This window comes from Pimephales promelas, chromosome 16 (assembly GCF_988280905.1).
Source record: "Pimephales promelas chromosome 16, fPimPro1.hap1.1, whole genome shotgun sequence".
NCBI lineage: Eukaryota > Metazoa > Chordata > Actinopteri > Cypriniformes > Leuciscidae > Pimephales > Pimephales promelas.
In genome coordinates, this window is record NC_142784.1 from 28,136,737 (window position 1) to 28,151,492 (window position 14,756).

The 14,756-nt window shown below is 38.4% G+C and overlaps 1 protein-coding gene across 4 annotated transcripts in view; it reads left to right on the forward strand.

The window, feature by feature from the left end:
* dscaml1 (DS cell adhesion molecule like 1) overlaps positions 1 to 11,694 on the forward strand; it is a 130,661-nt gene extending 118,967 nt beyond the window's left edge. For 2 of the 4 annotated variants that reach the window (XM_089121395.1, XM_039671024.2), the window contains exons 26-33: positions 1,586 to 1,873; positions 2,136 to 2,291; positions 2,700 to 2,730; positions 2,876 to 2,997; positions 3,982 to 4,134; positions 4,228 to 4,422; positions 4,586 to 4,897; positions 6,366 to 11,694. In XM_089121395.1, the coding sequence (XP_088977521.1) occupies positions 1,586 to 1,873; positions 2,136 to 2,291; positions 2,700 to 2,730; positions 2,876 to 2,997; positions 3,982 to 4,134; positions 4,228 to 4,422; positions 4,586 to 4,897; positions 6,366 to 6,898 (1,790 nt within the window). In that variant the 3' untranslated portion in view covers positions 6,899 to 11,694. The remainder of the gene's footprint in view (positions 1 to 1,585; positions 1,874 to 2,135; positions 2,292 to 2,699; positions 2,731 to 2,875; positions 2,998 to 3,981; positions 4,135 to 4,227; positions 4,423 to 4,585; positions 4,898 to 6,365) is intronic. The other 2 variants (XM_089121396.1, XM_089121397.1) reach the window with 1 other exon arrangement.
* Positions 11,695 to 14,756: the final 3,062 nt, after the last annotated feature.

The window sequence follows — 14,756 nt, forward strand, 5'->3', positions numbered from 1 at the left end:
TTTTTAAATTCATACACGCTAGCGTTCAATATTCTGAGTAATTTTTTTTATGTTTTTATAAGTCACTTGTGCTCACCAAGGCTGCATTTATTAAGGCTGCATAAATACAGTAAAAAACAGAAATATTGTGAAATATTATTCCAATTTAAAATGATTATTTTCTATTTGAGAATATATTTTTTCAGCGTCATCACTCCAGTCTTCAGTGTCACATGATCCTTCAGAAATCATTCTGGTATTGTGATTTTCTGCTCAGGAAACATTTATTATTATCAATGCTGAAAACAGTTGTGGTGCTTAATATTTTTGTGGCAATCGTGATACATTTTTTCAGCATTCTTTGATGAATAGAAAGTTAAAACTGCATTTATATGAAATATCCACAAGTTTCCTACGCCCCATGAGGCCTTGCGTCAAAAGTGGGCGCGACTTCCGGTTGGAAGTAAACAAAGCACGATTTGACATGCTTGACACTCGTTCATTCAACAGTTGACAGTCATTCAAGTTATAGCGATCCAAACTAGCTAACGATGTGGGAACACAACCTCAACGAAATTAAAAAAGGTGAAATAACAGTACCTTTACCCTCCGCAGTAGTTGATTGGGAGTATTATAATAACATTATTAATAATCAATACTCATCAAGGCATGGTGACAGACAGTTGTGCGAGCTGACAAACAATTAAAATAAAAAATACACACTTATAGTCATTGTGCTTTGGAGTTTATTCAAAATTATAAATGAATGTGCTACTTGAATACATTAACTGGCACATTTGGTATTCTGTCAAGGCTTTGGTCCTGAGTTTAGGTGCAACATCAGTAGCGAACAGCCAATCACATGCTGATAAAAGTGTATAGAATATTAAGAATTTAAACAAATGTACACAGGAAGATTCGTCGTCTTTTGGGAGGTGATGGAAACTACAGTCGTTGGCAGGATCACTCTGATTTCGTTTTCAGCTTATGTTCAAAACAATCACGTTTAAGCCACTGAACTAGTTTAGTCCGGTTATACATACAACCGCGAACAGCACATGTTGTCCATGAGCTCCGTAACGACATCTCTCACAAAGATTTGCGTCTTTAAATAGTAAAATAATTCTCCGAAAAACAGCTAGCCTCTTCGCTAACTAACACACAAAATACCATTGGAATGCTACTTCCGCCGCCTCACCGGAAGTTTCACCCACTTTATTTTTTACAGGAGCGCCCCTCGGAAACTTGTGGATAAATCTTTTGTAACATTATAAATATCATTACAATCACTCGTCAATTTAATTTGACTGCTGAATATAGGTATTAATTTCATTTTTTTAAACATTTTGAATGGTAGCGTATATCCCATTAAGGAAGATTTATGTGAAATTCAAGGATAAATCTGAAATAACATCTATGTATGTGACATTTAAAAGTAAAAAGTAGACCTACCAATCTATTGCATCAATACAACACCTTATAATAGTATGAACTCAGCCAATCATTGATACAGATTACATGGATTATATGGTAATCAATCTATAACACATAAGTATATTGTAGTATGAAATCAGCCAATCATTCGTTTTATTTCTTATTTTTGCAGAGCCGCAGTTCAATAAGGACCAGCCCCTCTTCACTCACATCAACTCCACCCACGCCCGGCTCAACCTCCAGGGCTGGACGAGCGGCGGCTGCCCCATCACCGCTGTCCTTCTGGAGTTCCGTCCCAAAGGCACCTGGGCCTGGCAGAGCGTGCGCACCAACGCCTCTGCTGACATCTTCCTCGCTGAGCTGCGTGAGGCCACCTGGTATGAGCTGAAGATGAAGGCATGCAACAGCGCCGGGTGCGGGAACCAGAGCTCACAGTTTGCCACGCTGGATTATGATGGCAGTACGTCCCAGCAATAAAATGAAATTATGTGAATGCACCATCAGTCGAGTCACTCAATTGTCATTCAATACTTGTACGGATGTCCAGATATATTTCCTCCAGGGCCAGGGCATGTACTACAGGACGACGCAAAAGAACATGTACAATTAGCAGCTAAATCAATTAAATAATCTGATTTTAGGCCTGAATTTTAGCGATAAGAGCCTTGACATGAGGCTTTATCTCGATCTCTTCACTTATCTCTATTTCCTTTCCTCCGCAGGCACTATTCCGCCAATTAAGTCAGCGCGAGGGGAAGGGGACGATGTTAAAAAGCTTTTCTCAATCGGCTGCCCAGTCATCCTGGTCACGTTAGGCATGGCGCTACTCTTTATTATCCGCAAGAAACGCAAAGAAAAGAGACTCAAGAGACTCAGAGGTAAGTAAGAGAGTGAAAGAGGCGGGAATCTGTATTGAAAGAATGGAACTGTTTTTTTTTTTTAATATTTGATACTGTATGTATTTTTAATGTGTATGTATGTGTATATACAGTGTATATATGAAGAGCTCAGATGCAAAACCCTCTAAATGCCATTTGAAATTTTCTTCTTTAATGATGATTTTTATCAAACTTGTATATTTAAGTTCAGTAATTTATTCCAAATAGGTAATTATCATTGCCATTTAAGTGAAATCACTGAACTTAAATATACAGGCTTGATAAAAATGATCATTCTAGAAGAAAAATTCAAATGGCACTTAGAGGCTTTTGCATCTGAACTCTTCATATTATATTTTGAGAATCAATTTACAGGTTTGAATAAAAGAACTCTGTTTGCTTCTGTAGATGCTAAAAGCTTGGCTGAGATGCTTATCAGGTAAGGATATAGTTAATAGTCTGTGTAAAGATTAAACTCCAAAATTAAAACATTGATCACATTCATTCCTTATGAAATGTGTTTGTTTAAGGCAGTGGCAATACTTTTATGTTTGTGTCTTTTTGTGGTTGTTTTGCACCTGGAGCAGTAAGAACAATCGAAGTTTTGACACTCCAGTTAAAGGCCCACCTCAGGGACCCCGACTGCACATAGATATCCCGCGCGTGCAGCTGCTCATCGAGGATAAAGAGGGAATCAAACAGATAGGTCAGTGTATGTGTGTGTATGCATGTGCTGTTGAGTCATATGGAAGTCATACCAATATACCTGGAAGAAATATATATTATGGATGGATGGATGGATGGATGGACAGATGGAGATAGATAGATAGATAGATAGATAGATAGATAGATAGATAGATAGATAGATAGATAGATAGATAGATAGATAGATAGATAGATAGATAGATAGATAGATAGATAGATAGATAGATAGATAGATAGATAGATAGATAGATAGACAAAGATAGATAGATAGATAGACAAAGATAAAAAGATAGATAGATAGATAGATAGACAGACAGACAGACAGACAGACAGACAGACAGACAAAGATAGATAGATAGATAGACATAGATAGATAGATAGATAGATAGATAGATAGATAGATAGATAGATAGATAGATAGATAGATAGATAGATAGATAGATAGATAGATCGATAGATAGACATAGATAGATAGATAGATAGATAGATAGATAGATAGATAGATAGATAGATAGATAGATAGATAGATAGATAGATAGATAGACAAAGATAGACAGACAAAGACAGATAGATAGACAAAGATAAAAAGATAGATAGATAGATATATAGATAGATAGATATATGGATAGATAGATAGATATATGGATAGATAGATAGACAGACAGACAGACAGACAGACAGACAGACAGACAGACAGACAGACAGACAGACAGACAGACAGACAGACAGACAGACAGATAGATAGATATATGGATAGATAGATAGACAGACAGACAGACAGACAGACAGACAGACAGACAGACAGACAGACAGACAGACAGACAGACAGACAGACAGACAGACAGACAGACAGACAGATAGATAGATAGATAGATAGATAGATAGATAGATAGATAGATAGATAGATAGATAGATAGATAGATAGATAGATAGATAGATAGATTTTCCTCATGGTATCTTTGTTTTTCTCTGTTGTGTGTGACAGGTGAAGACAAGGCCACTATCCCTGTGACGGACACTGAGTTCAGCCAATCAGTGAACCCTCAGAGCTTCTGTACGGGTGTGTCTGTGCATCACCCCGCCCTCATCCAGAACACTGGCCCTTTGATTGACATGTCAGACATCAGGCCTGGCACCAGTATGTCATAGCTCACCCACTTGTTGCATATGAGATAGAAGATGGTATCATTTGTGAATGTTTCATATACTCTCTCATTTGACCTTTTCTCAGATCCAGTATCGAGGAAGAGTGTGAAGTCTGCGCACAGCACAAGGAACCGCTATTCCAGCCAGTGGACTCTGACGAAATGCCAGGCCTCCACACCTGCTCGCACTCTCACCTCAGACTGGCGGACAGTGGGCTCCCAGCACGGCATCACGGTCACAGAGAGTGACAGCTACAGCGCCAGCCTGTCCCAGGACACAGGTCAAATTTCATACACACAAATTTCAGGTTTTAATTATATTTATGGTCTCAGTAACCAGACTTGAAAAACTGTCCACTTTGAAAGAAAGGGTCCGTTTGACCAGCATATGAAGTGATCAACCACAGTGTGTTTAACACTATCTCTGTTCTTTACTATCCTCAGATAAGGGACGTAACAGTATGGTGTCCACAGAGAGTGCATCTTCCACGTACGAGGAGCTGGCCCGGGCGTACGAACACGCTAAGCTGGAAGAACACCTGCAGCACGCCAAGTTCGAGATCACAGAGTGCTTCATCTCAGACAGCTCCTCTGATCAGATGACCACAGGAACCAATGATAACGCAGACAGCATGACCTCTATGAGCACACCATCCGAACCGGGCATCTGTCGCTTCACTGCCTCCCCACCCAAACCACAGGACTACGACCGCGGCAAAAATGTGGCAGTGCCCATTCCCCACCGCGCCAACAAGAGTGAGTTGATGACAGATTTAGGTGGTTTTATGGGGGTCATCTTAAGCATTTAGTGCTGGAGCTGTGAAGTCCAGGTTGTGTCATTTCCAGAACTGCTTCTCCCTTTTTTATAAATAATAATATTGTATAAAATATTATAGATTATAGAATCACATACTATAACTATTTATTGTAATATTTAATAATAATAATAGTTATTATTCTGACATTCCTGAAGGGTTAAATGAAATAGAAAAAAAATGGTTTGCAGAAGTTATGATCTCAGTAAAGTGTGAAATATAATATATATTTTACAAATATTATATTATATTTAATTAAAAAAAACATGGTTGGTTTAAATATTTTCGCATATGTATAATTTCAGTGAATGTTTTCTGATATTTCTGATTACAAAAGTTATAAAAAAAATAAATATTTATACAATAAGTAAAAAACTATAATATTTAAAAAAAATGTATACATTTGTAAAATATTTTTTCTAATATATTCTTTAAAAATAAAAATAAAATGTTTTGTACATTTCTTCTTATTATATATGTATCATAAATATAAAATATCTTTGGTTTTGGTTGTTTTTGTGTTATATTTTTTTGCATATGTTATCATTTTAACTGTTTGATATTTATAAAAAAAAAATATATAATAAATAACTATAATGTATAATAATTTCACATTTCTGATGGTTAACATTTTAAAGAAAGGGTCCACAGGTATGACACAGCAGCCCTGTATTTTGTGTATTGTTGCAACAACATCTCTGCATGCTAATATATATTCATTGTAACACTTTACAATAAGGTTCATTAGTTAACATTAGTAAAAGCATTAACTAACATGAACTAACGATAAGCAATGCATTAGTGATATTGTTTAATCTTTTTCAATGTTAGTTAATACAAATAGAGCTGTTCATTGTGCGTTCATGTTAGTTCACAGTGCATTAACTAATGTTAACTAATACAACCTTTGATTTTAATAACGTATTAGTACATTTTGGAATTAATATTAATTAAAAATGAAAATTCTGTCAGTATTTACTCACCCTCATGTTGTTCCAACCCTCTATGTTTTTATTTGTTCTGCTGAGCACAAAGGAAGATTTTTGGAAGAATGTTTTAATCAAACAGATCTCATTCCCCATTGACTACCATAGAATTTTTTCCTACTATGGTAGTCAATGGGGAATGAGATCTGTTTGATTAAAACATTCTTTCAAATATCTTCCTTTGTGTTCAGCAAAACAAATAAACGCATAGAGGTTTGGAACAGCATGAGGGTGAGTAAATACTGACTGAATTTTAATTTTTGGGTGAACTAACCCTTTAACTAAGATTAATAAATGCTGAAGAAGTATTGTTCATTCTTAGTACATGTTAACTAATGTAGTTAACTAATGTTAACTAATGAACCTTATTGTAAAGTGTTACCATACTACACTGTTCAACTGACTCTTCCCTCTGTCCTGCAGGTGAGTACTGTAACCTCCCCCTATACATGAAGACGGACCCTTTCTTCCGGAAACAAGCAGAGCTACACGACCCTTGCCCTGTGGTCCCGCCCCGCGAGGCCTCCATCCGGAGCCTCGCCGCCCGGGCCTACCACACACAGGGCCGCCACATGACATTAGACCCCTCCAAGCAGCAGGCCCTGACGCTGGGCCACGGTGGCCTGAGCAGCCTGACCAGCTCGGGGGCCTCTGGTACGTCGGGCCCAGCCTCAAGCGGGGCCGCTGGGAGCTCCAGCATCAGCTCAGGCACGGCCACCCTGCCCCAGAGGACTCTCACCATGCCCAGCACCTCCTCCACCTCCTCGGCCCCCAGCGGGGCGGTCGCCGCTGGAGCGGGAGCCAGTGCAAGCTCCACGGGAGGCAGCGGCCTAACACCCGGCAGCTCCAAGGTCGGGGGATCCAGAGACTCTCTGCTAGAGAGCAGCTCGTCCGGCTTGGGAAGACTGCAAAAGCAGAATGCTGGGGCGTACTCCAAATCCTACACTCTGGTGTAGCTCACGTGTACACGCATACAGTACGTTCACACACTAAACACACACCTGGAGTCTGGGCAGGGGCGGAAACGAACAATGGCGGGACAGGGGTCTCTCTCTTTTCCTCTCTTATTTGCTTTGTTTGTTTGTTTTTTATTCTTCCGCTTTTTATCTGGCCTTCTCCAGGATTAAATATGCCAACCCCCCGGGACCCTTTCCCCTAATTTTGCCTTCTTTTTGTTTTCAGTTGTATCCTCCTCTCACCTTCCCCACCTACCCCCACTCCCCCTCTCTGTCAAAGACACCTTGGACCTTATGCACGAAATGCTTTCCATGTGCACTTGTTCATTTGATTTGTCGACTTCAGAAAATAGGAAAAAGAGGTTTTAAGAGATGTATCGTTTCGCATTGATCCGTCTAGATGTTTTTAGGCTGTTGAAAAAGTGTCTCTTTTTTATGTCTCTCGCATAGCTTCATACTGCAACGCATTGCCTCGGAAAGCTTATGCATAAACGAATCCACCGCGGTGTTCACCTTCCGCCCCTCCTGATCCACATCGGTCTGGAAAAACAGCTCGAGGACGAAAGTCTCAAACCGCCTGAATCGAGTTTTTTGGGATTTTTTTTTCATGCAATTGATGACACAGTATAGAGTGTTATTGACTATTTTGTAAACAAACAAGAAAAAAAATCAAGAAAAAAAATGTCTGGAGCCATTTTCACAGCGGATGTATGGTTACTGTACTTTTATGTTGATTTTTTTTTGTCCGTTTTCTATTTTTCGAAATTTTGAACTTTAGCACTAAGGAGGGCCGGGTGGATCCACTGAGCTTTCTCAAGCTTGTGTATGTGTGGTGTGTGTGTGTGTGTGCATGTGTATGTATATGTGTAAATATATATGTATACATGTGGCAAGCACACACCTTTGAGGGACCTCTCGGCATCGGAAAGGGATCGGCTTGGAGACGCCAAGTGCCACCCATTGAGCTTACACGGTCTAGAGTTGGTCTGAAAGGGGGACAGTAGACGCATCTCCCTTCTCGTCAAGAAAGGCTCTTGTTTTGCTGTTTGTTGGTTGGTTGGTTCGTTCGTTTGTTCGATTGTTTGTGTTTGATGCCATATACTTATCACCCCTCCTTCCCCTCCCACAGAAACATGACCACTTTCTCTGTCTCACTGTGAACGCCTAAACGCCTCTCCTGGATGGGCCGAGCGCAGGCAGAAAGGCGGGAAGAGAGCAGAGAGGTAGGGAGGAAGTAGAGGCAGACGGGCGGGTGAACAGAGAAGGAGAGAAATCTGCCGTCGCTGTGTAGCTTTTCTGCGTTTGTTCATCGTTTCTCTTTATTCTTTGCTTTCCTTCCCCACACGAAGACTCTAGCGGTCATTCCTATTTGAAGGTCTTAGAGACTCTAGCTTTAGGTAGCGCAGGGGTGGATAAAGGAGAGAATGAGTGAAATGTAGGAGGTGAAGGTTTCATTCAGCCCCTAAATGAATCGAATATCCTCTCAATCCTCCTTCGTTCACTCAGTTTCCAAAGCAAAGCCCCATCACAGAGAAACTTCCAAAAATCGACAAACTCTCCCAATGATTTCAATGGAAAAAAAAAAAGGTACTACATCAGGGCTCCTGCAATACAAAAGAAAAAAAAAAATGAAAATATATTGCAATGTTTGTTGTCAAAATATATACATATATATTTCTATCTAAAGATATAGTAAATATATACGTGGTGAGAGCAGAGATTTAATGCCATATCTAATTGAAAAAGAAAAATTTTATTTTAAAAAAAGATTTGAAGACAATCGCTCAGTGGGAGGTGCAGCAGTAAGCGAGAGGAGGTGTCGATCACGAAACGCTGAGACAAACGGGTAACGTAACTAAGAGAGATTGATGGTATGTTTCGACATGCCGCAGCAGTCACCGTGTAGGGAATTCTGGGGAAAAGACCTTTGAGATTCCCAAACTAACTTCCTGTCATCGTGATAATCAGCCGGGCTGCATAATGCAACATGCCTGTATGCTATAAAGGAGATATTTATGGACATTTCCCAACGCACTCTCTACAGTTGCTTGGAAACAATGGAAATTTGCCACTGCAACTCCAGCACGTACTGTAGATGGACCCACGACATCTGTGAGCGCCATCTGAGTCCATGCGCCATCTCTACTGCCCAACGAATAGTATTAAATACCCACAGTGCTTTGAGAGCTTTCCGTCAGGCCCTTGAAGAGACAGTTCACCCAAAAAATGAAAATTCGGTCATCACTCGCATTACTCGCTCTCTGTCGTTCCGAATCGTATGACGTTATTTCCACAGAAGAGGATATTTTGAAGTGTTTGATTTTTCTTCCATAAAATGAAAGTAGGGGTGATGCAATAAACTTCCAGGCAGCGACATAGTGTCGGTCAGGCCAGATCCGGGCCACATCTGGATTTAACATATACCAGATGTGGGCCGGATCTGGGCCGACACTTATGTTGCTGTCTGGGCTGGTATTGACGATAACCAAAATATTGATATCGTGTTAATACTATAATAATCCAATGCCTGGTTGACACTCCAACTCAGTAGATTCAATAGAAACATTAACATTATTTTTACATTTTTTTTTTTTAACCAGGAAAAATCCCATTGAGATTACTAATCTCTTTTTCAAGGGAGTCGTGGCCAAGACAGCGGCACAGATCACAACAATTCAGTACATTACAGACAATTTTATAACAATTTCATAAGACTATTTAAAAACATTCACAAACCATAGATTTCATTTCCAAACCTTTGAGCAAGAGTTTAAATTGGCCTATTGAAACCGGTTCCTTTAATTTCCAGAAATGTTGTAAATTGTTCCATGTTGTGGGGGCAGAATAGTGAAATGCCACCTTACCAGCTTCTGTGCGGACACTTGGTACAGACAGTAGCAATACAGTCCAGCCCCTTTTGGTTGAATATATTCACACAAAAATTCTATAGGTAAATTCTGCATCTATACATAAATTCTATAGGTATTGCAGTAATATGGTTTTTGAGCGAAAATAATTGTGTAGTGAAAATCTGGTATTGTGACAGGTCTAAATGAACTCAATTTGATCCCCATTGACATTCATTGAATAGGCAAAAATACATGTGACAAAATATCTACTTTCATGTTGCAAAGAAGAAAAGAAAGTCATAAAAGTTAAGAATGACATGGGATAATTAATTATTAAGAATTCTCATTTCTGGGTGAACCGTTCATTTAAGGTGAGATCGCTCCTGTGATTTAAAAAAAAAAAAATCAAGCTTTCATCTTATATATCAGGGGAAAGATCACTACATTTACCATTAGCCCCTGCAGCCCAGCACAGGAAACAGCACACATTTATAGTTTGCTCAAGGATTCAGTTTTATGCAGCCGCCTGAGCATGTCTCATGTTAGGAAGACTTGACGTAACAAATCCTAAGGGACAGAATAGGGACGTGTCGTGTTGGGTTTAAAATTGAGCTGATTGAACGATGATATGTCTGTTTGTGGCATATGGAAAAAAAAAGTCTGACTTACAAGGAGATGTTTTATTGGTGGCTTGATAAATTGTGTAAGATAAATAAATTTGATCGCCCAGATCTAAACCAATCTTGAGACAGAGTTGCGAAGAATGTGGACTTGTTTCAAAAACAATGAAAGAAGTGTGTTCCTCTTATTGCTGCTCAAATGCCCACTGACTGGGTTTTGTCCGTCTGTCTGTTTGATGGCAGACGCGCCCAGTGCATTTTGCCATGAACGTTTCATTAGGATTAGACCAATATCTATATCAGTATTCATGCCTGTTCAGGTGAAACATTTTGTGAAAATATTCCCTTGACCACCCCAGAAAGCCCTTACATCCCATAATATTTCACAATTAAAAGAAAGTTGCTGACTTGAAATGAATTAGATTTTTTTTTTTTTTGCTTTATTTATAAAAAATATATGTATCCAACTGAGTTCTTTGTTTGATTCTAAGATGATTTATGTTGAAAAGAAAATGCAGTTGTGTTGCGCAACGGGGCAGGCCTGTTTAGCCAGTTGAATCAGGGACCCCCAAGCTCCAACCAATCACAGGAGAAGCTGTGTGAATACTGGGCGGAGTCAGGAATAGAACTCCACCCCCACAGCCTGTTTCCCCGCCCAAATGATCCGATTAGCCCCTTTTCATCAGCTAATAAAAAAAAATCCTGCTATACCCAAGACCTCCCTGTCAGCATAATTTCTAATCTACAAATAAAGACTCTTGTATATATGAAACTGTTTTGTATAAATAATTACTATTTTCGACATCTCCATTAGCAACCAGGGCACAATTGTAAGTCTGGTTAAAGGTATACCTTTAAATGTGAGGGGATTAAAAAGACAAAAAAAGCATAAAATCTAACAAAAAGTACTTTACATCTTGAGTTTTGAATGGGGCACATAAACCCAGACCAGACGTCTGGTGTTTGATTTATCTTTTCCTTTTTTTATAATTTGTCTTATGTTTTTATTCATTTATGTTGTTGGTTGTTTTGTTTGTTTTTACTTTTGTTTTGTTTCGACCTTTTGGTTAACTTGACGAAAAATGGCATTGCATGCTCTGAATATTTTGCTGGTTATTAAAAGAAAAAGGAAAAGGAGACAAATAACTAAAAGGGAAAAAAGTTTAAAAAATGCGGAGGGGATTCGTAAACTTTTATGGAAAAGTTGCTTCAATTTGCAATTGCTTGTGTTTAAATATACAGTTTTTTTTTTCTATGAAAACAAAACAAAAACAGAAAAAGAGTACTCCAACACCTTGTGCAATAAAGCTATCTTTCTATGAATGGTGCCTTGACCCTTGTGTGATTTTTAATATGTATATATATATATATATATATATATCTGTGATTCTTGAGATAAGGGACATGTTTTAGATCACCTTCATAACATAATTTGTGTGAACTCAGCCAGGGGGATTAAAGCAAGCTATTTTAATTGGATTCATCAAACAGTACACTCTAAAAAAAATGCTGGGTTGTTTCAACCCAAATTTGGGTCAAATATGGACAAACCCAAATGCTGGGTTAAAACTATAATTAAAAAATATACAGTTGAAAGTGAAAGTTGAAGTTGGGTTCAAATTTAAAATTAAATGTTTAACCCAACATTTTTTGTTTGTCCATATTTGACCCAAATTTAGGTTAAAACAACCCAGCATTGTTTAGAGTGTGTAAATTCGTCAATTATGTAATAATGGTGTTCGGTAAAAATGCGATTTAAAGAAAGAAAGTGATTAAATACATTCTCTACATTTTTTTTTTTTTGTTTATTTCTTTTAATTCACAATTTCACCCATATTACACACACAACACATGAACACAATAACAGAAAACACCAATAAGAATAGGTTACCACTAAGTAAATCACAGCCCATTCTCACCCCCAAGGCGTCACTTAACTGACTAATATTACAAATTGTTCTGATGTAGTTTTTTTTTAATCCCTCAGCTACATGAAGATATCGTCACAGTGACTTTTAGAACGTCGCCTGTGTTATTAAAGCCATTCAACTGTTTACACTTTACTGAGTTTGTAGCTGCTTTAGTGTGATTGATGCACAACAGCGATTCATCATGGGACACAGAAGTTCACGAGTTCATCCGTTCTTCACGGATAGCGAGCAGGTTCACGACCTCCATCACCGTGACCCCTCAAACCCCAGCAGCACAGCGGGAAAACATCTTCTTCATCGGCCTGACGGAGAGGAAGGCCAGCTTCCCATCTCTCTTCTGAAGAGGAAGAAAAAGAAAGTGGGCTTCTCTCTCTTTCAAAAGGAAGAAAGAATCCCCGGAAAACAAGAGCTCAGATCAGGGTGAGATGATGAAAGATCAAGAGATCAAAAAATCTGAAATCTCATTGTTCTAAGTGTTATGAATTTAGCACCTTTATTTCTGTTTTTTGTTCCAGATGTAAAACCGGTCACAGCCACTCCAGAAGAGTCATCTGTTCAGAAAATCTCTTTACGTCTGTCCTGGAGAGGGCTCTGATCTTGGTAAGTGGCCCGAACTCAGGGCATTCCCCCCACGTTTAGGGAGTAACCTGGTGAGTGAGAGGAGACGGTGTGGTGGAGGGAAAAAGAAGAATGTCCCTCGCAAATATTAATGTAGCAAGACAAAATGGATCAGTGAAACATTAACCAATGCAAAATCTCTTCATAAAGGTAAAACTACTGTTTTGTGTTAAAGGTGGAATACCTATGATTTTTGCATTAAAATATCCTAAAATCACAAGGCCAGTGTTGTATTTAGTTAAGATGATAACTTACAATATTCCAAATGTTTCAAACAATGTTTAAATCGCGAGAAAAATGAGATTTTGACCAAGGAAAGGTCGTGAGCAGGGGTGAGCTGGGAGTCGCCAGTAAATCGCGTCATATCCGCGTTACATCGGTTTCCGCTTCACACTGAGGTTACTCAACATGTTTTATTACAGGTTTAAAAAAATGAATGAAATAATGTCTCTTCTGTATTAGAAAAACATATCTAGAAAAAACTAAAATAAATAGCTCCAAATTGAACAAAAATAGCTCTCACAAACTTACAAAAATGTACACAAAATGTATTTTTCTTCCACTTTATCCTGTTTTGCTTCTTCATCCTCCTTGTTTGCCCATCTATCTATTTGCTGTAGAGTTGATCTTTCCCAGCAGTTTTTTGAAAACCACGACATTTTCATCACTTTATAAAAAACAGCCAGGACTGGAAAAACAAGACTGTTGGTCACCCTTAGGCATATATATATAAGTCTATATAAAGTTGGTAATGTCTAATGTTATTAAATGTGCCCAGAGAATGCCTAATAAAACGGGCTTGTATCTTTTTTTTTTTATTATTTAGAAAATGACCAATCCTTTCGCTAGAAATTGGCCCTATTCCTCAGCTGGGATCGTGCCCTTTGACGTTCTTCAAAGCCTTTTAAAACTTGATTTGGATTTAGACAATTTGGTTACCGTTGAAGTCCATAATTGTGTGGAGAAATATCCTGAAACGTTTTTCTGAAAACTTTTTTTTCTATTACACTGCGAAAGAAAGACATGAACATATTGGATGGCATTGGAGTAAGTACTGTAAATTATCAGGAAATTTTCATTTTGAAGCGATCTTCACGAAGGTATATCTTGATATTCTGATAAAAACAGGCACAATTACGAGATGTAAATTCAGTCAAACAAGTCAAAATTGGGAGATATAAAGTTGCAATTAGGATAAAAAGTTGCAATTAGGCCTACCTTCTTTATTTTATTACGTTTAATCGCGCATGATGTGAGTGCATTTAAAAAGTACTGGTGTTTATTGAAGATTGACATTCTACTACTACTATACTATACATATTTTTAATATATTCATTGTTCATATTCAGATAGGCACTATTTCTTGTTTCTTTTGTTTTCTCTAATGTGGAGCATGAATTATTAGCCTACTCGTTTCCCACTGGCACTAACTCACCAGCAGAGGGAAGAATGACTGCATCTTGGAGGCTTGTAAAATGTTTATTGAATGTGATTGTTTGTTGCCATGGCAGTTTATAAAAATCACTGGTACATCATCTGTTAAAGTACACATTGCTCTCAGCAGACTTTCAAATGGCAGATTTTCACATTGCTCCCCACCTAGGCACATTGAACTATATCACCACATAATGTAACATTGAAATGTTACACAATGTAGATTAACCTAAAATGATTAGGAATAAACTTAAATGTTTGTGTGCATTTATTTAGCTAGAATGAGCAAAATTTGAGGAAAACCCCATGTTGGGGACCAGAACAGGTTGGGGAGTTATTGAAAACATGTAATGGTGTTGTAGTTCTGGTGGTTCTGTTGGCAGTCATGACTCACGTGAGCCACCTA